The sequence below is a fragment of the Pholis gunnellus genome (assembly GCF_910591455.1).
Source record: "Pholis gunnellus genome assembly, chromosome: 18".
Taxonomy (NCBI): Eukaryota; Metazoa; Chordata; class Actinopteri; order Perciformes; family Pholidae; genus Pholis; species Pholis gunnellus.
The window spans coordinates 12741319-12769317 of NC_136545.1; the positions used below are offsets into that span (position 1 = coordinate 12741319).

At 42.2% G+C, this 27999-nt stretch overlaps 1 protein-coding gene across 1 annotated transcript; it reads left to right on the top strand.

Moving 5' to 3' along the window:
- Nucleotides 1–12354: 12354 nt before the first annotated feature.
- On the top strand, nt 12355–18509 carry ddx54 (DEAD (Asp-Glu-Ala-Asp) box polypeptide 54). The gene is made up of 20 exons (XM_079179440.1): nt 12355–12593; nt 13157–13283; nt 13407–13477; nt 13565–13750; nt 13846–13895; nt 13978–14019; nt 14116–14211; nt 14335–14456; nt 14542–14603; nt 14924–15055; nt 15167–15377; nt 15481–15612; nt 15719–15940; nt 16033–16106; nt 16208–16414; nt 16838–16986; nt 17082–17195; nt 17301–17411; nt 17506–17711; nt 17898–18509. Exons 1-20 carry the CDS (start codon nt 12474–12476, stop codon nt 18185–18187), a joined length of 2724 nt encoding a protein of 907 aa, XP_079035566.1. The 5' UTR covers nt 12355–12473; the 3' UTR covers nt 18188–18509.
- The last annotated feature ends 9490 nt before the right edge of the window (nt 18510–27999 follow it).

The window sequence follows — 27999 nt, forward strand, 5'->3', positions numbered from 1 at the left end:
AAAAAAAATCTAAATAAACTGATATTATGACTCTAAGATCTTTCTTTCATGGCAACAAATGGCCCATAATATCCAATATACTACTTCAAGCTACATGTAAGTGAGTGGATCTGCACAATAAATTCACTGATGACTGCAAGCTGCTTCAAAGTTATGTGTGATCAAACATATTCACAGGGTTATTTTGCCATCGCTCTGACTGTAAATCCAAGCTAACGTGACAAACGCTTACAATTTCAAGGTGCTCGCCAGTAACACCACACTGAGCAAAACTCTCATTCAGCTCTAAACGTGAGCAGCTAAGAGAAGAGATGACAGCTGTTGTTTCCCACCCCCATAGTCCACTGGTGTCATGTCCCTCTCCAGAATGACTCCATATCACAACCACATCCTCATCAGCAAGAGGCTGAACAGTGCACCGATGTAGTGGAGCGTGCCTGGGTGCCAGGAGGGGGCGCTGTTACATAGGTCTGAGTCACAGCAGTGGATGCGCACTCCCGGCAGCTCGTGTTGCTGGCAGTGTCTGGATGTGGCACAACCACTGGTCAGGACGATACCCAGGGCCGCTGGAGGGACAGAAGGAGGAGACAGTCAGTCAGAGAAGAGTGATGAGCTGGTGTTTGGCTCAGCAAGAAAAAAAACAGCATAAGTAAGCGCAAAGTGTGTAATGAGACATGAGATCTTAAAGGCACACTCAGGATGTGTCTTCATGGCTGACCAAACACGCTCTCTCTCTCTCTGACAAATGGTACATGGATAGAGTCCTTTAACCTTACAACCAATGAAACGAAAATGCATAGTTCGAATCTTTGAGCAGCAATACTTGGCATGAGCAAATTCTAAATAAAAAGGGAGCCATACTTCTTCTTCTCCACCCTGTTTGTCAGTTAAAGTAGTTTCTATAATGAGATTTTACTGTGCACCTTATTGCACTCAATTAGCACCTAACAACATGCCTGCCATGCTCTGCCATTTATAATCCCCGAATGATGAAAATCAAGAGCGATCAGGTCTTCTAGGTGCACTGCAGATCCTGTCAAGAATCTATCGACACGGTTATAATGTAAGAGGCAGCTGAGAAGTGAGAGGATATTGCTCAGGAGAGAAGGGCACCGGAGTAGTTATGGATTAAGGACAGATGTCTTGTATCTGAGGACAAAGGGGACTATAACTAAGACTCTTATGTATCTTCACCAGCATCTGTTAGAGTTGAGTTTGGCGGGGTCACATGAAGATTAACAGGCTGACTAGCCACCAGATTACTGCCAAGACACTGCTTCGAGATTTTGACCGACAAGTGCTTGTCATACTGTTTCTGATGGGCTGTTGTCGGTCCTTTTCTGAGCTTGCTGTTTCTCTGAGCACACGGAAAAGGTGCATCATCAGCCCTTTCAACATGACTGGAGCCTTTAGACATCGAGCAAAGGAACAGCTGGATTGTCCACGCTTCCATGGATACAGCAGAACTCATCTGACCGTCACTCTCCTGTCCTGGGCGTCCACATCCTCCATTTGACTTAACATCAAACAAGGAATGACTTCTAATGTACTCATCAAAGCACACCGCAAGTAGGGTTATGTAACTACCCTCAGTGCAGGGAGCAATATATTCACATCAGCAGACAAAGAACATTTTTCATACATGAAAGTATGATTCAAAATGATTTTGCCAATGTCCAGTGGCACGCCAGTGTGAATTCATCATGATTTAATAATCGTCCACTCCGCCATAGAAGTATCAGACGCAGTAGCTCACTGACTTGGAGGATGAATAGACTAGAAAATTGTGATTTCAGTGTATTAGTCATTACATATTGGTCACGGAGGTTTACTCACTGCTCTCTGTCTTGATGCAGAAGCGGTGTTTGAAGCCTCTGTGTGAGTGGGTGCAGGTGATGACCTCTGGGTTGGAGCAACCCACGTCCACGTACCTCTGGCCCTGGAGGATGTTGCAGCCATAGCACTGCAGCCCCTGGACTGCAGGGGACACACAGAACGGTACACGACAACTTGTTAGGGTGCCGTTTAAGACGATGTGCCAGCTTGTTTGTGTAAAGCCACTGGTGCAGAAGCAATGGAACCTTTGCTGCTACTTTTGGGCAATGGCAGAAATAGCATACGCAGATACTTTATGCAATACAGGCAGAGATCCACGCAGGGCCTATGGTGACCCCTGGGAGCTCCTCACACCACCATTATGATTATCAATATAAGATTTAATTTTCACATAACAAGAAGAAACATTTAGAAATTAAAGAGATTAGCCTATGACCTGTCTGGCACAGATGTATGTGTCTTCTTGTTGGATGGGGGGCTTATGAATCAAAATAGTTGTCGGCACATTAAATAAAACTGACTGTAAGACAACCAACCTAATTAAATACACTGATGTAATAGTGATATTGTTGCTTCAGAGTTTTCCAAGTTGCACCCAAACAGCCAATTGACTTTGATATAGCCATGACTCCAAACCTATGTCAGAAGCATCTGCAATGGCTCTGATTCAAATTCAAATGATCTTTATAACAACTGCGGATGCAGACTGAAATTGCGGGGATTGTGGTGTTTTTTCCCCCTGAAGCAACAAGAGCACATACACAGTGCAAATGAGCTCATTCTAAAGCCGTCCTTCTGTTCAACTGAAAGCGGTATCTTGCAGAGCCTTTCAAGAGAAGTTCATCCCAGTTCATTTCTCTGAAACATTTCACGGTTCAAAAGGGGACCATTGCTTTTATGTGGTTGATATTTGTTCTCATCCTGACGTTACTCAACTGCTTCCCTTCCCTTCGACTCTCTTTTCTTTTCTTTTCTTTTCTTTTCTCCTCCTCTCTCCTCTCCTCTCCTCTTCTCTCCTCGTCTCTTCTCTTCGAGTCTGTGCTTAGGGGTGACTCACCCTCAGTAGTACACCCCATCCCAAGCTGTCTGCCTGCCAGCTCCAGCTTGTGATCTCACAGCCGTGTCTCTACCACTCAGCAGCACCCATAAGTGTTGTGGTGGAAACTACAGCACGGGGAGGGACGCGAGAGGAGCTAAATCAACATGCAGCTAGATTATGCTGTTTACTTTTCCCTCTCAACTGATGCCTAAAAATCATCAGTTAACATGCTCATTTGCCAAAATAGGTTTGGTCCCTATTATTAAAAGAGGAGCAAGCAGACACTGAATTATTGTTGAGTAGGGAATTTAAAGCACATATTCAGAAATAAAATGCTTCTAAAGTCTTCTTTCATCTTTAGTCCCCTCTACTTCCGTCTCATTTTCTCACAGTCTAACTCCCTCAAGAAAAGTAACCCTAAGCCTGAACAGAACAAATCCACCAGAGCTTAAATGGATTGTCCGTGGACTCAGACTCCTCACACACCTGTACCTGACCTCCAAAACCCCACACACAAGATGGAAGATTAGCTTTGGCTGAAACCAATCCTCCTTCTTTATCTGTGCAGCCCTGTGGACAGAGAGCGGATTCGAGGCCTCTCGCCGTCTCTGCTCTGTTAAATAGCCCACCAAAAGCTCTGATGGAGCTTTCAGTGGCAAACTAATCCCAGGCAAATGCTCTTACAAAAATCACTTTAGAAATCTGCTGGAATCAATGTAAAGCCTCACAGGGACAGAGAGCAGATGCCAGCATTTAGGGGATGTGTCATACTCCCCTGCTGGTGATACACCATGCAGTCAGAGCTCATATAAATATTGGAGTGTGTCATTAGAGCTGGGGTAATGGTTGTGTACAAAGCAATGGAATGGTCATTTATATCTGGCAAACAACCTGATTAATCAATTCACTGTGATGTTTTGTTATTACACACCACATGAAACATTGAAAAGCTGCCCGGTATGAGCATTAGTCAACATAATGAGGGCATATTGGAAAGACATTCAGCGTTTATGGCAAAGTGCGATTTATTATAACCCCATCCTCTCCCAGTACATGCATTGCAAATGTTGATTCACTCTCAAATCTATTGTGACCTAAATCTAATCTTATCAATTATTGGTATTGAGTACATTGTGCATTTGAAATTCAAATGTGCTAAAGCTCATTTGAATTTCAACACTGAGCATCCATTACACTATTACATTATGCATAATGCATTTTTTATCAGAAACATTTTAAGAGGAAGACAGCATGGAAAGAAAAATAGGCAGCATAAGCAAACAAACAAAAAGGATTTCACGGATTACCATAAGAACATTTTAATTTAATTCAGGAAAGGTTATACTGCTTGCCTGTCTCATTGAATTTAGTTTAGCTCTTTCGATGGGACTTAAAATGAGGTTATGCTTAAAATGAGCTTCCAGGGCACCATAAACATATTAGAAACTAATTATGAACGCAAGCTGACTACTGTAATCAAGCATTATGTAAGACAGGTATCAGATTGTCGTTAACTTAATTAATGAACACTTCATACTATCACTGTCACCTTTTTAGAATTTCTGTTGGATTTTCAACAGAAATTAATTAATTATTAATTAATTTGTAAATTGGATACCCTTTGGAATGCACTGCAATTATATCTAAGTTCGGCTATTTGTTGCCTCCTCATCAGTCTGTCCAGGACCTCACTTCAACCTCTGGTCTGCAGTTGGGATCAAAGGTGACCTGACTCAGACGAAACATAGAGATATGAATCAAGCAAAGCAACATCTCAGCGCACAACATCACGTTTCCTCTTGTTTGGCCCCGAGTGAAACAAAGGTTACAGCGAAGCTGAGTCAGGTCAATCGTTATAGCTCTATGGGGAAATTTAGTTTGCCACCTATGAATATTATCTATTGTTTGGAGGCACTCCCAGGTCAATTACACGATGGTCATTCATTATATTTATGTGATCGTTTCAGGTGGTCTTGGTCTGAAACATTCACCAGCCTATTTTTATATTTCCACTGCTCTGTTTTTTTATATTTTGCAAATGTTAAAAGTTGATTTTTACAGTACTTTCACTGTATTTATATGTTATTTATTCGGTCTCATTATTTGCATTTGTATATACAACATATTCCCTATATGGCTGTACATTATCTTATTGATTAATTGGCCCGTAAAAGGCTGTTTTAAGTGAGGATTATTGTATCGGTGGTGTCATAGATTGCACACACACACACACACAAACACACACACACACACACACACAGACATCAAACACAAATGCACACACAGAAACACACACACACCGCACACACTCACACTAGGACATTAAACACACACACAGACATCAAACTCACACACACACACACACACACACACACACACACACACACACACACACACACACACACACACACACACACACACACGCACACACACACACACACACAGTAATCAAACTCACATGTCTCTGCAGAACTACAAATTTGAAAACCAAAATACTGCTCACCCTGTTTCAAGAAGAGTGCCCAAACCAAGATAAATCCAAGCCCATACACCAGCCAGGTATGTAAAGTCATGGATGCAGCACAATAGTGACAGTCGGTGGTCAGTGCTGGAGGAGACAGAGGCAGAAATTTCCTCTGCTCTCATCTAACAGTCCACCAAAAAAGACAGAGACAGAAACCAAGCGGCGATCCCACTTTCCAAAGCCTGAGCAGCCCGAGTGTCTCTCTCCACCCCAGCCTCAGCGAAGCTCACGCAGTGCGTGAGTTAACTGGCAGTTTGTGTCCAGTGAGAGGGGGAGCCAACCATCCAGGCAGTCAGTCAGCTCAGCAGCCAGTCAGGCAAAGAGACGTGGGGGAGGAAGATAAATGAGTGAGGGAACTAAATAAATGAATGTCTTCCTCAGCGGTCTCCTCGTGTCCTGAGCAGGAGAAGCTGGTTGAACTCGTTGTTTGATTAGTCAAGGGAAAATAAATCCATCTCTTCTCTCATGTCAACAAGCAAATTACAACCACCTCGTCTCATCACAGAGATGAAAATAAACAATTGTAGAAAGTGAGCGTGGTCCCTTCCCCTGTTTTCCAGGGGGAAAACACATCAATCAGGATTAATTCCTGATTGATAATTAATCACTTCTAATAATAGCCCTATCACAATGTGTTAAAAGCCCAGGCGCTAAATGGGATGGCACACCAAGGGGGCCAGGTTGATGTGTGCTCGAGTGTTTGCATGTGTGTCTCAGGAGCATTGCCAAAGGACAAACACACAGTCACACACACACACACACACACACACACACACACACACACACACACAAACACACACACACACACCACACACTTTCCCAATAGGACAGGTTATCTCTGGTCTGTGTATCCCGGTGCTTGCACACAGAGAAAATTCTATCTAATCAAGAATTAAAGAGTAAATCCTTTCTTAGAGACTGTAATGCCAGAGGATAAGGCAGGCTTTGCCGTAAGCCCTCTTTCCCTCCCCACCCAAAGCAACATATGGTCCTGCCTGATAGATGGCTGCCAATGATCGCTGTCATTCATATTAAGACATATTTAGAGCAGATTTTTCTGCATACATCTTGATCACAGTGGAAAGCAGAAAAAGCTATTTTTCATTAGCGCTCATTGCCAAAACAAACAGCGCCTAATCATGTTCTGCAGTTGTTTTGTCTCTGCACACACATGCAGTGCCTCCTTTTATTTGTAAGTGTGTGCAGCTGTCTCTTCGCGCTGTGCTTTTATTCATGAGTCATTGTTTGTGTGTGAGTGTGTGTGTAAAGAAAAACAGGCTGAGAGAAGAGAAATGTCAGCAGTGTGTACAATCTGGCTGAAGCATATGGTAGGTAGAAGTGCTCATGTGGACAGTTGCATGTGTGCATGAGGAGGTGAGGGAGGAAAAGATGCGGTTTAAGCTTAGTTTTAATCAATATTCCTGTGTGTGTGTGTGTGTGTAAACTATAACCTTAAAGGAATAGTTTTACATGTTGTCCAATATGCTAATTTGCTTTCTTGCTGAGAGTTAAATGAGAAGATTGAATTAAAGGAAATGATTCATACCACTGTCATGTTTGAGCGTGGTACCAATCTTTTCTTCTAACTCTCTGCCAGAAAGCGAAAAATTATCATAATTCCCAAGATTTAAAACTTTTGCTTGAACATGAACTCTTTCCAAAATAAAAGCCTTATCTTAATTATAAAAGTGACATTACATTTGGCATGCACACTCACGAAAACACACACCCACGCACCAACATCTCAAGATTCCCATTCGTCATGGACATGGGTGATGAATCTATAATATGAAATTTCCATATTGCATCAACACAACCGAACTGAGTGGTGTGAAGTGCAAAAGAGCCGTCCTTGTAAAAGTTCCAATGCTGATGTGCACATGCAATTTCTGTCCCGACCTTTTCCCTCTTTCCCCATCTTACAGCCCTTGTTCATTTATATTCTGCTGAGCTGCTTGAGCCTTTGAGTGATAAAGCCATGAAAGAGAGACTGAGAGAAGGATGGATTCGGAGGGGGAAGAGGAGGTCCGGCGGTACTACAATGATGAAAGTGAGTCTTCCCCAAGCTGCTCCTGACTTATCTTATGACACACAATAGCTGCTTTAAATACCCTTGAAGTGCCCTGCGGTGGCTCGTTTGGAGTGACAGTGACAAGAATAGGGAAGGCTACATGGTTTTAAATTCTTGATGAAATTGCAATTAAGACACCAGAAGAAGAACTGAGCCCGAGGCTGTGCAAGCAACGGCCAAAAAGAAACAACAAGGATGTGAGGAGGAAATACATGAAAAGTTAATTCTGCTCCGTGGGCTTTAATTCTGGTCGTCTGTCATCATATATAACCCTCCCTTAAAAGAGGAGATGAAACTGAAAATGGCCATTAAGTCTCGTGTATTAACCACAGCCCAGCGGGTTCTCTGCAGCTTTAATGAGCAGTAATCCACTAGTGTTTGGCCACAATACTCCACAACGTGGAAAGATATTCTGCAGGCCATATGCAGCTAAAGCAAGACAGAAGCCTGGAAACTGCATCGAGGTTTGAGACTTCACTTTCAGGGACTTTGATGTCCCACCAGTTTGGCTGGAGAAATCCTCAAGGGTCTCTTCCGCTGCCCTTTCGGGACAGTTCTTGTGCTTTTGTCACATGTCCCCTGATTATAGCCTTAATGCTGGCACTTTCAGTAAGATTAACTGCTGAAGCCTTGAAGGGAAACTGCCTTTTTGCACCCAGAATATCAGGTTATTGGACGTTTGACCGGATGTATGTGCCTCTGCAGTTTTACACTAAAGAGAGAGCAAAGCCGGATTCTCCTTATAAAGCAGAGGAGACGTCTCAGCAAAAGGCTAAGCTCCAGTTGTGGAAATGTAAGCACTTCTGAATTTTGCTTTATTACCCTTTAAATGATGGTACCCAGCATTTTGATACGAGTTAAATATATTTTATAATTCAGATTATTCCAGTATGCTCTATATCTTTTGTGCATATTATCTTCTACATCAGAAATCCTAAAATGATTCTCCTACAGTTTTTTATAAGGATTGTAATCCAGCCAATGCCAATTTACTGACCTAACAAGCTACAACCTCCTGGCATGGGTGAGTGGAGGGTCCAGAGAAACTGCCGGGTTCACATAATTATACATCTTCTCAAGCATGTAAGCGCTGCTCCTCTCAGCATCTTATCAGCCTGTGGCATCTTAAGACGCACGGTCCAATCAGTGGCCTCGCATTTTGTGCATGGCTGCTCTGTCTGCCTGCCCAGCACTCCTAAGGGTGAAGCCCGGGGGCCACTCACCATCTGCTGCTGTCACTGGGGGTGGCACTACCACGTTTACAGTGCCATGCCAGCCCAATGAGCCCAGGACCAGGCTTTCACCCTCTCTTTCAACTGCCCTTAGACCTGCTGTCTCCCACAGGTTAATTACATCTGCATGATGCACACTGGTTGCTGATCCAGAAGCATGTTCTTTACCGGCTAGCATTGGCCACAATCCAATGCACAAACACTGAGTGACATAATGTTTGAAATCCATAGACGGATCTGAGTTTAGACTACGACAGCAGTTTTCAGTTTCCACATTCAGTAAATCTCACATTTCACAATTAGGATACGATCATTTCATGGGATGCTCCAAACTCCAAAGCTGGTGATTCTTCTTATGCAAGTCAATTCAAACTTTTTTGAAGAGCTGTTATCAGATTTCAGAGATTAATTTTCCCCTTGGATGTAAAAAAATGTGAAGGCTTGCTGGAGGGACATGCCTGATATGCTGCAGCACATCACTCGCAATGCTAATTGGATGTTTGGACTATTTTTAAAAGGTCCCCTGAACCCACGGCCAGCCTTTTAAAGAGCGGTTGATAAATAATTAAATCGACACAGATAGAGTTGAAGAATATTTAACTGCTACCCCCATTTATAGGCTTAGCTTTACAAATCAACAACTTGATGATCTCTTAATTTACCCTGCTAAATCTCCAAGTCTTAGAGGCAGCATCTGCTACACACTCTTTGTAGCAATCCAACCTGAGACATGTTGACATCTGTTTTCCTAATGACTTTCATTCAGTGCCCATTCAGTCACTGACTGCATAGTGAACCAGCGTATTTGTGCACTATTCAAATCCGTGTTATCGCTGACACAATTTACACCACAGGTTTTCTGAAAGGTCGGATACTCCACCATAAGTCCCATATAGCTCAGGATTCAGCTTAGCTTGGCCCACATTAAGTGCTCATGAATCTATATGTTCGTCATTTATAGATCTCCCAAGAGAAAAATCCAAACATGCTTCCCTACGTTTTTCTTTCATTGCCTATGATGCGCATAGAGAGAAAGATTAAAAGCACTGCCTCATGAATAATCAGAGAAATAAACTCATGCGGAGATGAAGCGTGATTCAGGAGCATGTTTCAACATGAGGGCTTGACATAGTGAAAAACTGAGAGTTAAGACTGCCAGGAGCGTTGGATGCTGACCTGAGAGTACACTGATGCCAACACCCGCTTTATTTGAATGCCAAATTGAAAACACCACAACCTTCCCATCTTTGCCAGCTTCATATCTTAATCCTCCTCAGGCTTTATCACCTAAATCACCTGAAAGAACAAAAGCGGATCCTTTAGGTGGCTTGCTGCACCTACTGCCTGCGTGCCATCCCTCTCTGCTCCCTGCACGGATTTGGCTCCGGGCCACTGCACTCGGGCTCTGTGAGAGAATATGAATGGCATTAGCTCCGGGCTGTTGCCATGGTGTTGACTTATTTACTGTACATCAGCCCACTGACTTCAAACAGCACAGTACACGTTTTGGCTGCCATATTAGTGTCAGTGTTATCATCCAAAGGACACATTTCCACTGGGTGATTTAAAAACTGTGGCTGCTTATAAACAACAAAAAAGTTATGAGCAAATGCAAAAAAGTCCTGTAAGCTGAAGACACCAATAGAAAATGTGCATTATTATAAAATATTTATTGGGTTTCATTAATAACACATCCAATAAAAAAGCATAAGAATTCCAATAAGATCAGACCAGATATGATGTTTATTAAAAATGGGAAGAAAAACACAGTTGGGATCTTTTTCTACTTTGAGCTCCTAATGAATAACATACATCTCTGAGTTCATTTGGATTGATGATGTCTTGGGCAGCTGTTTTCTTGAGCAACAGCTGGACTCAAATTTGAATGAAACCATATGCAGAATTGTCACTGACATTTACATTTCATGAATAATCAATCAGCTTAGATGTGAATGCCTTGATTATTTATGGCTTCAAAGGAAAATTACTTATCCGAAACCACTTTAAGCAAAGTCAGTATAAGAATACAAGTAAGAAACTGATATCTGACCCCCTTACAGAGTCAACTTGTGTAAGAATAATTCAGAATCAAGGTTGTTGAACGAGGATGTTGCACATAAGCTTTGGCAGAGCAATATCCATGAATGGAGGGAGAGCTTTGTTTTGTTATATCACTAGCGACAACATATTTGACAAGGAATGACAATGGCTTTGTTTTATATGTACTAACACTATTTTAAAACAATGTTTTATGATAGCACGTGTCTCATAGCATTTAAGGACAGAATCCTAAAATTAGCACAGTGCGTGTGCTTGTTGAGACCGAGAGATTCTGTCTTGAAGCTTATGTTTGTGCAGTGGAATAACATCTGTTTTTTTTTCTTGAAATCTTGTAGCATATTTCCAGTTTCCTGCAGCATAAATGTGAGTTGTTGCCTGGATGGGTAGGCTTTGCCTGCCAAAATGTCCTATACAGTCACTTTATAAAAAGTTACGCAACAAAAAGCAAAGCTCTGATTCCCCATGAGTTTTATACAGTTAAGGTCATCACAGTATAGAGCCTTCGGGCAATGCTCTGACTTTTTTCCCTTTTCTATGTAGCCTACATACATAAAGAAAATATACATAAGATATATCTGACTACAGGTCAAAAAACAGCTTTGAAGAACAGTTTTCTTCAGTTTTTAACAATTCCAGAGTGTTCAGTTGGTTCAGGAAACAGAGCGAAAATGATTGTGGCTTAAAGATTTAGAATTTTTGTATACTGACTGAGAAGGAGAGACAAAACACCTCCTGTGATTATATCAGCATTGGACTGTGTATAATACATCTCAGCAGCAGGGATGTTGCTGAGGAAATTAAGGTGTAATCAAGATTCAGACTACGAGACATCTGTGTCATCCTCAAGTGCACATTATAGGAGGAAACAGGGCGAGGATGCTGTATGTTGGCTCTGTTTCCTCTCATAAATCAAGTGAAAAGCCCAAACTCTGAACTAGAATGAACTAGAATTAGAATAGTCATGTAAACACTTCTCTCTGGCATGTGTGCAATAAATAGATAAACAATGGATTAAGAAATGTAGAGATGGTCACTCCACTCTTGCAAAAAAAAAAGAATAATATAATATATACCGGATTAAAAGTCCGGTATATCAGGATTCGAGATAGTGCTCCTCTGCTTCATGTTCACCAGCGCTTATAGATTTCAAACAAAATACCAGGCTTCTCCTCTGAATTAATAAATTAAATTTAGGGGGATTGAAAAAGCAAGACTGGAAAATTGTGTAATAGGGTTCGATGTCGCTGCTGGATTGTTGGCTTTGAAGTAGACTACAGTTCATCAAATCTGCATCCTCTATATACGAGATCCCCCTATACGAGATATTGTTACATCAGAAACTATGTTCAGATAATATTAATTACACAACTTACAATATATTGGCCTCATAGTGCGTGGAGATAAAGTAAAGTAAGTGAGTAAAATATGCATGATTATAGATGTGATACGGGCTACTGATTGGACCTCTAGCTGGATTCACACGCTCCGGAGCAGGAGATGGCGATGTGGAGTTTCAAACGACGTCACACAGAACGGAAGGAGGAGCCGGAAAAAAAACAGAGGAAGAAGAAGCTTGCACGTGTATCCAACATGTCTGCCTACCGTGTTGAGATGCTGTGAGCTGTGTTGGCTAGTATTCTTTAGTTTGGCGACGCTTTGTTCCGCAGACCCTACAGTAAAAGTTACCGAAGAGAGCACTAAAGCCTCAGGATGGCGCAGAGGAAGAAGAAGCTGACGAAGAAGAGGAGATACACGGGCAACAGAGAGCACGAGGTCGACTCTGACAGCGGAGACGTTCAGCTGGCTGCTGAAGTTAAGGACGATGATTCCGTAAGCAACAATATTTTAAGATAACTCGCGAAGCAGTTGACCGCTGATGCGTTCATCGTAGCATTTGATGAAATTACATGTTTTGAGTAGCTCGTGACACCTAAATAGTCAAATATGACGTGTTCGCGGTTATCTGTACATACTCGAAGCGTTCGTATACAAACTTTTTCTAACAGTTGTTCATTGCACACGTTTAATGAAACAAGGAAGATGCTGCTGTGCGTGTGTATACCCATCCACACATACGTCATCAAACGTATTGAACACTACTTCGATGTTATGTAAACATACCATTGATTTACTTACCCCATGATGCATTTGGGCAATACACGTTCAGTGAAGGAGACATCACGTGTCCAGCAGTTAAAACGTGTTATGTGAACAATGTTTGTGTTTTACAATTCAATTATCCTATCTTGTCATAATTATCCAGGGGTACATGTGTACTCCTTGTATTTGAAGAAACATGTTTCAATCGTTGAATTCAGCAAAATGCCTGATAATAATGTACCTCCGTCATGTTGTTAACATGTTTTGCTGTGTTTTGTTATTGGTTTCCACAGCCAGGGAAGAAACTCTTGCGGTTCCCGGCCACATCCGAATGCCTGTCAGACGTGGAGCCTGACACCCGGCTGCTGGTCAGAGCCCAGAACAAGAAGAAAAAGAAGTCTGGAGGCTTTCAGTCCATGGGTAAGACCTTGTGAGGAGTGTGCAGATTCCCCTGCTTGTCCACTGGTTGAATATCTACTTTTTGTAAAGTCTGATTGTTTCTCCAGAGGTAATCATATTTATCTACAATGTGTGTGATTTCAGGTCTCAGTTACCCTGTGTATAAAGGCGTCATGCAGAAGGGTTACAAAGTCCCTACTCCGATCCAAAGAAGGGTAAGTCAGTGCCACTAAAGAATCCCGTAAGCAAACATTTGGGACAGCACAATATGTCATGCAAAATCCTTCTCTTCACCACTTCAGACTATCCCAGTGATTTTGGATGGCAAGGATGTGGTAGCCATGGCCAGGACTGGCAGTGGTAAGACGGCTGCCTTCCTGGTGCCCATGTTTGAGAAGTTAAAAGTGCCTCAAGCCACGGGAGCCAGGGCCCTAATCCTGACCCCCACCAGAGAGTTGGCCCTGCAGACCATGAAGTTCACAAAAGAGGTCAGATGAACACACTGATAAGTGTTTACTGTTGTTTATACAGTCCCTGTGATTTAGTAGTGTCCCTGACTTCTCTCTTTATTTTGGTATTGTAGTTGGGAAAATTCACCGGCCTCAGGATTGCCTTGATCCTTGGTGGAGACAGGTTGGTGATCTCTCAATATTCGTTTTCTGTTGTACTCTCAGATCTCGGCATAGATGTAAATGTTGCATGTTTTTTTTTCCAGAATGGATGATCAGTTTGCCGCTCTTCATGAAAACCCTGACATGTGAGTGTCTTGTTGTACCACTACCTCATAATGTCGACTCTCCCCATCCATGTCCTGTACGTTTTTTAATCCTGATCTCTTCCCTCTCACCCTTAGAATCATCGGTACGCCCGGTCGTCTCATGCACGTCATCAAGGAGATGAACCTGAAGCTGCATGGTGTGGAATACGTGGTGTTTGATGAGGCTGACAGGTGAGAAGTGGAATTGTTTAAAGGTGTCATATTTTCAATTCACAGCTTGGATTCACACTGGCACGCATGAATGTGTGAACGGGTCTGTTTTCTTCCTCCTCCTCCTCCTCCGCCTCCTCTCAGGTTGTTTGAAATGGGTTTCGCCGAGCAGCTTCAGGAGGTCATCCGGAGGCTTCCAGACAGCAGACAGACTCTGCTGTTCTCTGCCACGCTGCCCAAGCTGCTGGTGGAGTTTGCCAGAGCTGGTGAGATCACTAACCACGTCTGTTTTACATGCATGCATCATGGTTGAAGATCATCACCGTAACCATCTTCTTTTTCTGTTGCCAGGGCTGACTGAACCAGTGTTGATTCGTTTAGATGTGGATTCTAAACTCAGTGACCAGATTAAGGTAAAGAAAAAACAGAGTTTATCAAACATTAAAGGGTTGGTAGACTTGGTCCTCTCATTGAAACCTCGGTTTAAAGAGGGAAACATTCAAAGTTTGAACGTGATTAGCACATTTATGATGTGCTTATAATAATTTATATATGACATGTTGCTGCTGAAATGGGATTTGACTTCCATCCGAGACCTTGTGATTAATTATTTGATCATTTGAATAAATATGACCGATGGAGGTGCATGTTTGTATCTGAAGCTTGGAGCTAAATCCCCTCTTCATATCTGTCCACCCTGTCCAAAATTTTAATTTCTCCCATCTTCCCTCAGCTGTCGTTTTTCCATCTGCGCATGGATGACAAGCAGGCGCTGCTGCTTCATCTGCTGAGGAACATAGTGAAGCCTCAGGAGCAGACGGTGGTTTTTGTAGCCACTAAACACCACGTAGAGTACGTCAAGGAGGTAAGACACAAACCTCAGTGACCCCACACACATACTCACTAAGCCCATGTGAAAGTTTCCTCATATTTAAGAAAATATCACCTTTTTGACTTATGTTGTTTTCATGTCCAGCTGCTGACTTTAGAAGGAATCGAGTGTGCCTACATCTACAGCGCCCTCGATCAGACTGCCAGAAAGATCAACATCGGGAAATTTGTGCATCGGAAAGCCATGGTGCTAATTGTGACAGACGTTGCTGCTCGTGGTATAGACATCCCCATGCTGGACAACGTCATCAACTACAACTTCCCCTCCAAGCCCAAGCTCTTCTTGCACAGAGTTGGTAAGCGGCTTGCGCGATGAATCGTGATCTCGATCAGGGGAAGAAGTGATGAGCATGATATGATACTTTTGGGCCATTGTCATCACCTGTCTTTTCCCATCAGGCCGTGTGGGACGTGCTGGACGCAGTGGCAAAACCTACAGTCTGATTTGTCCCGATGAGATGCCTTTTGTCTATGACCTTCACCTCTTCCTTGGAAGGCCGGTTCAGTTTGCCACACCTGAACACACACCAGGTAGGCTTTGCGGATTCGCCTGCCAGGACTTCAACTGATGAGTATGCTCTTGGATTGATTAGTTGTCATAATCTTTGGCTCTCTGCTGCTCGTCCCCTCCTCCCAGATTTAGAGGGTGTGTTCGGTCGGGTCCCTCAGAGTATCCTGGATGACGAAAGTTCTCATTTGTTCACGGTTCACGAGAACTCCCTGGAGCTGCAAAACATGCACCACGTCTCCGAGAACGCCTACAAGCAGTATCTCAAGTCTCGACCGAGCCCCTCACCCGAGTCCTTCAGACGGGTCAAAAACACAGATCTGTCCAGCATGGCCGTCCATCCACTACTAGGTGATTTTGGAGGAGGATGTCCGATGAAGAAAACGGTGATGATGGTGCTCAGGCAGTAGTTTGTAACAACCTCTTGATTGATCTTGTTTCAGGGTCTGGTTTGGAGAAAATGGAACTGGAGCGCCTTCACATAGTCGATGCCATCAAAGGCTACAAATCCAAAGCGGTGAGTTCCAGTAGATGATAATGTAGACATCTCATAGTGCAGAAATGTCCTGCTGACCTGTGACTGCACATTAAAATGTTCTCCTTTTTGTCTTCACGTAGACCATCTTTGAAATCAACTCCAACAGTAAGACGCAGGCTGGTGAGATCATGCGGGTCAAGCGCTCCAAGGACAAGCGGCTGGTGGACAAATTCAGTAAACAGAGAGCCAACCTGGCTGCAGAAAGCCGGCTGCACCAGCCTGTCAAACCCACCGCTGACGATGATTATACACACAACACGGGCGAAAAAGAGGATGACGATATGAAGGCAAGAAACACTCTTTCTTGTGTGGCGTTATGATTTGAAACCAAGCAGCTACAACCCGTCTCTTGAGCCCAAAGATATTCAGTTTGTCTATTATTATAAAGAGAAGCAGCAAACACATTAACCATTCAAAACCATTTGCTGCTGATCAACTCCTCATTAAATGAAGTAATCAATACAGCTCTAAAATATATATATATATATATATATATATATATATATATATATATATATATATATATATATATATATATATATATATATATATATATATATATATATATATATATATATATATATATATATATATATATATAAAACCTTTTAATGGTGGCGCAGCATCTCTGTGTTAATTATTGTTGCAAATCCTCATTTTGCCAGCCTAAATGTCAATGTTTAACGTGTAATTCGTCATGTGTCCACCAGGGGGTGTTCACTGTCATAGGAGGTGGAAAAAAGAGAAGCCTGCAGGAATTTGGGGAAGAAGGAGAACAGAACAAGAGAAGCAGACCGTCAGGCAAAGATGAGGAGTTTTACATCCCCTACAGACCCAAAGACTTTGACTCTGAGAGAGGGTAAGACATTAAACAAAAAAAAAGAGACCTCAACTTGATTTAAAATGTATTAACTGTGTGTGATAACCTGTGACACGTGTTCCGTGTGGCTTTAGGTTAGGTCTCGGCGGAGAGGGCACTGCCTTTGAACAGCAGGCCTCCTCAGCTGTCCTGGACCTGATGGGAGATGAAGGAAACAAGTTAAACCAGCACAAGAGCATCATGAAATGGTGAAAATTCAGTCTAAATCTACTTCTCTCCTCCTCTTTCTGACACCTCATGCTTCTGATTCTGCCATTTATGACCATAATTCAGTGTCTCTCTGTCCTTTGTAGGGATCGTAAAAAGAAACGCTTTGTGAGAGATGCAGGAAAGGAGGACCAGAAGAAGAGGCTCAGACTAGATGGTGGACAGGTCATCGATAACAAGAAGAACAAGAAGAACTTGTATCCTTTGTGTACTTGTTTACTATTACGGTTCCCTCTCACTCTGACAATATTTATCTGTGTTGAGATGTTGTATCCCTTAACCACACGTCAGTTACGATGAGTGGAAGAAAAAATACAGGGTCGATGATGGAGGATCTGGCTCAGATGGAGAAGGAGGGAGTGGAGGAAGAGGAGGAAGAGGAGGACGAGGAGGAAGGGGAGGACGAGGAGGAAGGGGAGGACGAGGAGGAAGAGGGGGGAGTCCTGGAGGAGGGAGTTTTGGAGGAGGGAGTTTTGGAGATGGGAGTTTTGGAGGAGGTAGGAGAGCAACTGTAGTCTTACCTTGAACAGTTTAGAACGAATCCCTTACATCTGAGGGACCGAAAAACGTAATAATTGTTCAAATTTACTGACCAAATCGAAAGTTTACACATAGGTAAAATGATCTGATGCATCCCTGAAATATGATATTAAATCAATGTCTCTGTATTATCCGTCTCCCAGGTCCAGGTCGTGGTCGTGGTCGTGGTCGAGGCCGTGGTCGTGGCCGTAATCCCAACTTCCAGAGCCCTGTTGGCCAGCAGCAGACGCCCGGTGGCCTCAAAGTGCGCTCAGAGCTGAAGTCGAGGGACCAAATCCTGAAGCAGCGCAAGAAAGAGGAGAAGCACCAGTTCCTGCAGGGCGGAGGCATGAGGAACCTCCGAACCAAAAACAAAAAGTGGCTCGGAGAAGTTAAGAAGTCCGGTTTTGGACGGGGTGATCAGAAGAAGGGCAAGATGAGGAAGAGACTATGAGGACACAGAGGGAGAACTATCGCAGAGGGACGGAGGCGGGACGGAGGGCGCCGTGAGGGCGCCGTGAGGGGACTGGATGATGAATACCATTATCCTCCCACACCAATGTCAATAATTATTGATTATGGTTAAAAGATGAGTTGAGGAAAGCATTTCTACACTGTAGAGATGAACTGCTGAGCTCTAGATTTGACACGGAGTATGTATAAGAATGATCCAGTGAACTGGAGTTTCCTCTTTTATCTGTGTCGGCAGATTTGTTTTTACAGTACTGAGATATTTCTATACGCGTGTTGAACTGTTGGCTAAAATATAGATGTGATTAAGATAATATTCTGTGTCTTCTTCAATCGCAGTCAGTTGCATGTTACAACAAACAAAAGTGTTTTTTAATGTGAATTACAAAAATATATTCATTTTTAGTCCTGAAGCTGAGGGACTGGTGTCCCCGATGTGCATATCTGCATTAGATATTGGTTCTGGTCCATAACTTTAAAAAAAAAAGCAGGGATGTGTCTGGAAGAAAATCGTTAAGAAGTGAGGCTCTGGCTACATATGGTATGACAATATGGCTCCATTAAACAACCGTGGTCTGACTTTCTCTATCTGGGCTTCTTTTGTGCGTTTTAGTTGCTGTTTAAATGAAAGCCCAGTCAGGGAAAAACCACAGGCTTTGAAAGGATGTTTGATGTGACTTTGTTCCCTGGCGTCGGCCTTCGTATTTGTTGGTGTGTCGTTCCTTCCTGCTGGTGTAAAGTCTGGATTGCTCCCAGTTTCTGCCCCAGTGGAGGATGATGTGAATGAAAAACGAGGCACTGGTTTGTATGAACCTTAAAACTGACGGCTACCGTCCAAAAAGTTCAACTTCTCATAATTCACCTCCTTTTGTAATGTTGTTATCCACCAAATGATGTGTTCAGTGAAAGAGCTGGAACCACTGGTTCTGTTATTGTCTACGTTTTAGTTTTCTGCTAATGAGTAGTTGGAAATAGCACAGCATCTCCATAAGGTGCGATGCTGCACTCTTTTGGTGGGAAACTAGCACTGCAAGTCTATCGGAGCGTCCCAGAAGACTGCTGTGTTCCACTGTTGACTCACCACCACTCATGGTGGGTCACTCTGCAATATGCCAAGAGAAGAAGAAGGGTTAGGCATTCAATATTGGTGTTCAGATTTAGTTTGGATGCTTAATCAATACAATACAGGTGTCTATTATAACTGACTATTAGAAATATATCCATATTTATCTGGAATATTGATGGACATATTTCTTTTATTTTAGTGGTATTTACAAGTATTAAGATTTAAATATATAATATTACTGTAATGGATTACTTCTAGTATAAATAACCACTGATTTATCTTCCTTAAATATCCAGGCTTGACATCTTTACATTTCCACCAAACCAAATTAAACAAGTTGTGCTGTTTATTTAATTTGCATTAAGACAGGAGTACTAGTTAAACTTTATTTAAAATGATAGTCTTTGGGATTGTGTTCATCAATGATATAGTGAACTACAGTTTGATCTGTTGTCAACATTGGCCTGGTAGCTTCACATCTGATAAGCATCACATCAGACTGTTTTTTTTCTTTCTGGCCACATGTCAAATGATCATGTAATTTATTTCCTGTAGAAGATACAACAGTCGATCATCCTGTGAAGGAGTATTCTCTCATTTCTTCAGCTGCTGGGAAGGTGCAAAACATGACCACATGCACAGCCGCCTCAGACTAAAGAGCAGCACTGTGCCAATGAAAGTGAGGGAGACGAGCAGCTCACTCCATCTGGATGTGGTTACAGTGCTCGCTGTGTTTTGGGATGATATGTGTACATGCCATGCATAGGTTATTAATGGCTGCAATGAATCAAGGGCTGAGATTTGTGCCTTCCAGTCATCTGCGTGAATGCTGCTATAGATGGAAGAAAATGGGTGGTAGGTGGATAATGTATTTGGTCCAAACACAGCAGGGTAGTCATGGAGATTGTCACAGGACACACACCGGAACACCGTCATATTTCACAGTGGGGTGATCTTCCAAATAACACGTTAATAAAATACACCAGTTGCTCTGTCTAGGGTATAAAAGCAAGCCAAGTTTCCGGTTGTTATGCAGTTTGTGACGATCCACAACTGTGTCAATATTATATGAAGGAAATATAAAGTGAGATATTCATATATTTACACCACTTTTTGAGACGAATAGTAATGTTATACATTTTACTCATACATATAGGGGAAATAAAGCTACATATAAAAAAACAGAATTGTCAATATATTACATGCAAAATATAGTTATACAATAATACTTTGCACAATATTCCAAGAAATTATCGATGAAGCGGTTTTTGATGCTGTACCTGCTTCTCTTTTGAAATAGCTTCTAAGTATATATTGAATCTCAGTCGAGCATGTCGTCTGCAGACCGAGGCTCGTTGACTGCAGTTCACTTTTGTCGGATGTAGCCTAGCTGCTAGCTACATGGATGCAACCCAACCTACCTTCACTTCCCCAGAGTCAAGAGCAGGAGGCCTACAGGAACAGCGCCACTCTGCCATTGCATCCCAAATTATGTAAGTGTTTTCCTTATTAACTTATAATACTATTGGCTGGCAAAATAACTGTGTTGAGCGCCTTGTGTGTGTGTGGAGGCAATCTCGGCCTAAGACTGACTCAAAGGTATGCTCTGAATTCAGTTTATAGTTCATTAAATAGTAAAACTATGAATTCAATTGAACTATTATTACCACAATACGGCGCTCTAAAAGTCCTGAATTCAAATTTTTAATTCAAGCGAAGAGTGAAAGAGGCATAACAAAACTTCAATTTACCTATGTCTGTTCAAGGTGCAGATTTAAATTCTAATATGTTGGTTAGTTAAGTGAATACTAATTCATCATTGTTATATTTTGTGAGTAAAATCTGAATCTGCAATGTAACCATTAATGTTTCTCTGTCAGGTAGGCAGAATATACTACATTGTCTTTCTCTGAAGTAGAAGTAGCCTACATAGTAGGTGGTATACAGTTGAGTTGCACATTTTTAAGTGCTTTTGGGGCCTTTTGTATGTTTTTTTTCTGGGTACAATAACAAATAACTTTATTCAATCATTTTCGCTTTCTAACACCATAATAAATCTGTAGCTGTTTGGGGCCACTTTAGTTGGTCTCTCAGACAGTTACCACACTTGTTTCATGGTAAAGTCTTGCCCTGGTGTTTTGTTGTTGTTTCTGATCGTGATTAGCTGAGACTTTGGTGTGTTTTGGGGCAGATTTAGTGATTTGGGGGCCCCAGGCAAACACCATTTAGCTTTACTTTTCTCTAACTGGTGGTAGAAGAAGTATTCAAAAGTTTCTTCCTGAAATAAAAATAGTAATACTATTTCTGTAAGTTATTTCGGGGTACAATTACTTCGAAGTCTGACCCTGCTCTTTGTTTCCCGCAAACCAGAGTGTATTTCACTGGTGTTTTATGAGTAGCAGCGATTGGGTTTCTACCGCAAATATGTCAAGACAGGTGTATTGCTGAGGACCCAAAGAAGCGCAGTGTCAAGTGTAAAGCTGTTTGTATGAGCAGTTCTTGAGAAAACGACAGAGGCCTGGCCAAGCATTCGGCCCGTTCTGAACAGGCATTCGTTTCAACTGACTAATGAAACTCACACCTGAGCAAACCATCGGCTGGCTATACAAAGTTATTTGTGGAGAGCAGCATCCAGGCATTTGTACTGTCTGTCCTCTAACTATCTGGGACCAGAACAAATTATGTTGCCTACGATATCAGTTAATCCTCACGCAGAGATACTGAGCTCCAGGCTGCCTTTAGCTCACATCCCCGTCCTCTGTGAAACCAGTCCTTTACCCCTCCTTGTCTATCTGATGGCCCCTCTTCCCGCCCCAGTGCTGTATGGTGCTATACAGCAGCTCTCCAGTCATCAGGAACAGCAGCGTTATCTGTGTTTAGGGTTCCCAGGACTGACACGGCATCCACTTGAGATATGCTGAAGAGCCTGAGCTTTAGAGTACTGCTGCTCTCAGAACAGTGGGATATAAATGCTAGGCAGTAGTTACAGCTGTGTGGAGCTCTAGAGGACATTGTCTGACCATTGTCCACAATTTGACAGGATTGATTTTTTTTTTTTTTTTTATATATATATGGGAACACCACACTTTTTAGTTGGTTAATTACAAATCTGTGTAAACTTTGCATGACTGCTGGTCATGGTTTTGTCAATCAACTCATACCATGTCCCAACGATTGACCCATTGGTTTCAGTTTATCTCCGTGTCTTATTGAAAAGCACTTCTCTACTTGTTTGTGCCTTAATTAAAGACACTCAGCCATCAAAGTCTTCTTACATGGCTCAGTTGACTTTTTAATACAAGGAAAAAAAAAACTTGGCTTATGAGCCGACTCTTAAAACTTGGCTGCTTGTCTTTAAGTGCACTAACAAGAAACGGCCTCTGCTTGCAACTGCATCAATAACATTCAGGTCTCTGCAATTTTAATTAATCATAACTTGTAGCTGCCTGGGGAAAAAAGTAATGAGTGTAGACATCCGAGACATTTTACAGGTGCTGCATTAAAAACAAACTGAAGGCTGAATGTCAGACAAAAGATCTGCACACTGCACTGAGAGCTTTCAGTGAATTTAATTTAACGGAACAATGTTTCTAACAAAGATCGTCATCACTCTAGTAGTAGTGATCTACTCTGACTCAAAAAACCCTCCTCGCCCAGTAACTTTGTGTTGCCTTCTAGATATATGAACAGCGTGTTGAGAATTTTTTCCCCCCATAATTGTCTCATTAATCTTAATCCACCATCAAAGCAATTATCTGTTTGCAGATATGTGAGTGTGTTGTGTTTGTTTTTTTTCTGTCCCGAGCAGCCGTCCCTGCAGTCTGGCTCTCTCCTCCAATGATAAGATTGCTGCCCTTTTCTCAGGCTATCGCTTACGAGGCAAAAGGCCACTTGAGGAATGACAGGGCCAACATGACTGACATTAGCCGCTCTCGCCTCAATTGCAATTTCATTCTCCCGTGTAGAAAACGGCTGACAACTCATTAACGAATGTCTTTAATGGGACTTTTTTCAAAGAAGGGCATCCATTGCTGCCCTCTCAGACTGGGTGGAGCTGAGATGTTGTTAGTCTCAACTGCTGGTTAGCTCGGGTTTATTGTGAAATTATAATGAGAGTGCTGTGGCTTTGTTTTGGACAACAGGCAGCTCATGAAGATGTTTGGAACAACCTAACATGCAGACGCTTTAAGGGAACCTTACATTAGCTTGATCGCAAGGGGAAAACTGTTGTCACTAGAACTTTTGCTCAGGGCCAGAAACGTCCCTAATTAGAGATAGAAACGTCTGTTGGGGTTGCGTTGACTGCAGCCCATTTACAGTACGTTGAATCAGAACCACATTGGGAAAATGATCACACAGATCTCAATCCCTTTGAAAACCCTAAAAATTTCTATGATGAAGTGTGACAAGCTGAAGTTCAGAAATGGCTCTCGCAGTTAACACAGTGAATACAAATACACTTTTTGAGACATGATCTACTAGTTTTTCTAATATTTAGTTACTCTTGCAGTACACCAAACTGTGTATTTACCAAATCTCTCTTTTTAAAAACCTTCCTGGTACTTTTCAATGATTGCTGGCAACTGGGAACCTCCTGACCTGCAGCGTTCACCTAACCCGGCTAAAAAACAAGCCACATGTGCTTGACTTTTAGTGACCTTTCTCATTTGTAATCATTATCTGGGGATGTTAAGTCACAATACTTTTAATATGTCGGTGACTTCCTGTGGGTTTGAAAGTGTCACGGGCAATTTAAGATTATTTAAGATTTACAGATGTACCACATAAATATTCAGCTGTCTCATTATAATCCCCCTTCCTAAATGTTTCAAGTATCCAATCTTTCTGATTAAGCCGGAAAAAAAAACCTATGCCGCCTGAAACCCCCACCACCTGCCAATTTTAAATGTAAAGAACATCTTTCAATGCCAGAGAGCTGTGTCTCTGTTATGATCTGTTGCTGCTGTCAAGCTGTAAATCTGGATGCACCCTCCGAGAAAGGAAAGGCTTTTCAGCGGGGACTATTACGTCTAAAGCAAGCTGCGAGACGGTGTTTCCGCTGCCTGCCTTTGTGCCATGAAAATGAAATAGAGTCAGCACGCAAAGGCCTCTTTTTTTTCCTGTTTTGCACCTCTTTTTCTTTTTTATTGCCCTCAGCATCTTCCCACATTTTCCATACTTTGTGTCATTGGGGCCGCAAACCCTGAAAATAACGGTTGCTGGGTTTGTTGTGTTCTAAAGTGGAAAAATGGCACACGAAGGTATATGTGGTGAAGTTGGTTAAATGTACCAAAGGGCAGAGTTAAAATAAGACTCATGATAGTTTAACGTTTTGATTCTGCAGGTCTACCAAAAATATTGCCAACCTTTCTCTAATCAATACAATTAATCCGCAATGAAGGAAGCTAACATTCGATGTGAGGATTTGTTTTTGAATGACATTACAAGAGAGACGACTGTGTGTGTTATGCTGTTAGGGGGGAAACATGTTGGCATGGAGCCACATTGGATCAGGAGAGGGTTATTTCTGGGGATGCTCAGGTGCCTGGGGCCCCGTCAGAAAGCCCATATAAAGAGGTCCTCTCCGGGTGGGTGGAAAGTGGGTTATCAGCTTCAGTGTCGCTCCTCGATGGGGCCAACTCGTTTGCATCTAGTCAACACCTTCCGCCCCTCTCTGGCTCTGATCCTAAAGCTACCCCTGGCCTTACCCGAGCACTTTGAATACATCTCCTTCCTCCACATTTCCTCTTGCACTCCACCCCCCTCTTAAACCAATCAATTCTATTTCACACTAAATGCATTTATTTATCCACAATATTCTCTTTTCAACCTTCTATCGCCCCTTTCTCTCATCTGTTTTACATTATTGATGAACGGGAAGAGCAGAGGTGTGTTCTGCTTTAACCATGTTATGACAGTACCTTTGGGGTTAATGGGATTTCAGTGTAAAGCTGAGCTAAAATCACTGTGCTTAAAAAGAGATGCACACCCAGTGCAAGTGTGATTTTGTAGACTGTCAAACTTCTGATAAAACACAACAGCAATCAGTGTTAGTTCATACATTTGCACTATACAGCAGGGGCAGTGTCATATCCCCAAAAACTCCTGTATGTATTTATCCTTTATAGTTAGATTAATTCAAGCAATACCAGTGCTTCCTTATCTGGGTTGTACAATTTTGTCTGGTATTGTACAAGACTAGCATATTGAAAAATGTTATGACCACATTTTTCCGTTCTTCCTTCTCTACCCGTCTCTCCTTTCCTTGTCTAAGGAATGTTTTCCCAGACTCTCTTTTCACCCTCTGTGAGCGCTCTGTCTCTCTGTGGTTACACACTTCATTTGTCTTCACCAGGATCAGAGAAACACCAAAAATCTAAATAATCACTGGACACTGAAGTAGCAGAAAGCTGAAGACAAACCCTGGATAACAAGATGACAAAACTTGTTAAGACAGAGCTCTTCAGAAGCTGGCCACTCCAACGAAATATTTTATTCGTCATTAGTCATATTTAACCAGTATTTCAGGACGCTTATTTCTTTCATATCACTATTTTTCTTTGACATTGTAAAGCTTTAGAACGTTTCAATTATTCATTTGTTGGCTGAAAATGTATGTGGTTCATTTTTATTGTATTGACAGTGACAAACAAAATTGAATAACATAAGTAAAATGCATTAATCATGAACATTTCCGTTGCTTTGATATTTTATATTATAATCAACTTGTCAAAGGTACTAAAAAGGTAAAACAAAAGGAGTCAATATATTCCATTATACAAGCCTATATATGAAAATAGCTTTAATCATCTTATTTCCTCCAGCTGATAAAAGCTTTTGATGCATAACTGGCCACATAATCCAATATTATCTGTTTAATATTGAATAAAACTGTTGCTATGCTTTGCTTTACTCTCATGTAAGGTTTTACGTATGTTCTGTCTATATCCTTGTATTATATCATTTCTCTTTAAATTACTTTTCTTGAAAATCTTACTATAGCGTCAGCCCAGAGAAAAGCCATTTAACGCTGCACTTAACTTACCTACCAAAAGATGGCGCTACAGCCATTGTCCAAGGTCAGACAGAGAAGACTGGAAACCGGTGGGCTTCGCTGGGCCTCTCAGCGAGGTCTGAGTTCTGGATGCATGTGAGTGGGCTTCAAGTGATCGTGGTGTCAGGGTCGTCAAACTGGACAGTGTGGAGAAGTTTGTGTTGGGAGCCATTCATCAGTGGTCACTCAAAGTTAACACTATGCAGCAGTATTTCAGTAATATTGTAGGGTTGAATGGAGGAGTCCCTTATATATATATATATATATATATATATAGTTACATTGACTTGGGAAGGGGAGGAGGAGTGCTGTAACCTTTTCCATAAGGAGAATTGAGGGTTTGTGATTGGTTGACGACTATTTTCCCATCTCTCTTTCTCCCTCATGCTTCCTCCCCCACCCCCTCCCTCCAGACCCTGGATGGCACGCAAGGCCCTGACCACCGCCGCAGCATGGCGCCGAGGGGGTACAGAGTTTGTGTGTGTGTGTGTGTGTGTACGTGTGTGCATGTTGTGTGCGTCAGCCCCTTTTTGGAGGGCCGAGTCCCCGGATATGTTGTGGAAGTGTGCAGTGGACAGGGGCCAGACAGGATGTGACCTCCTGGAGGAAGCTCAGCCGGCCCTATAGGCCAAGTAGCTATCAATCAACACCCTTTGTCCCGCCCCCAACCGACCACTTCAAACGCACAGGAGGATTAGACCCATGGCCAGCTCTTTTTATTGATCTTTTATATAAATTAGCAAATTATAATCGCATCACACATGGTCAAGAAGACTACCGATCGAGTATGAATGAACGGAACCAAAGAATTGTACCGATAAGCAACAAGCTATTTTCATTATTCTTTCACTGATAGAAAACCGTGACAGTTCGTTTTCCACGTTGGATAAAATATGTTTGATTGGCTGCAGAAAATCAGTATTTTTGCTGGGTTGCTGTGATAAATTCAGTAATCTATTCATCCACCAGCAATCACCTTTGCTGTTTAATTACAGAACGTGACCTAGATCTGTACCAGTCACTTGTAATTGCCGGACATGATTATTTATTAGTCTTTTGGACCCCACTGTAATTTAACAGGGCCGCTTTCATTACTCCCAATCCATGGTAACAGCAGATCAAAGCTCCAGGTTGATTCTCCTCCTCTGCATGCTGTCCGGGGTCGAACCTGCACTTCGGACAAATAGCCAACAGGTCAGGAACTCAGTTCCGCTGAGGGTAGAGGCCAAGGGCCCGGGACTGACCCTACACCGATGCCACTGTGAACTGTCCTTCAGTTTGAGACAAAGTAGATCTTTTGTTCCTTGGCGGTTTAGAGATGGTTGCTTTGGCGATGATAATGATGAGACGATGGACTTATAATGACTCAAGTGTTTATTCTCTGCATTGTTAGTAACCAATGCTGTGATAATCATATCTTTGTTAAAGTTGACAATAACGGGGTCAGAATCAAGACTGTGCTGCAAAATGTTGCCATGGGTGGGTCACTTTTTCCTCTATTGTGGCGATAACAACAAACATCTGGAGGTAATGGAAAGTTCATTCCAAGTTTGCTACAACACTAATTTGCACGTGTTGCTGTGGAAGAAAAAAAAAATGGTATCCTAAAGTAGAGCAAATAACCAGTTTACTTATTTTAATTACACTTTTGTTGCACATATGATTTTATTTATAT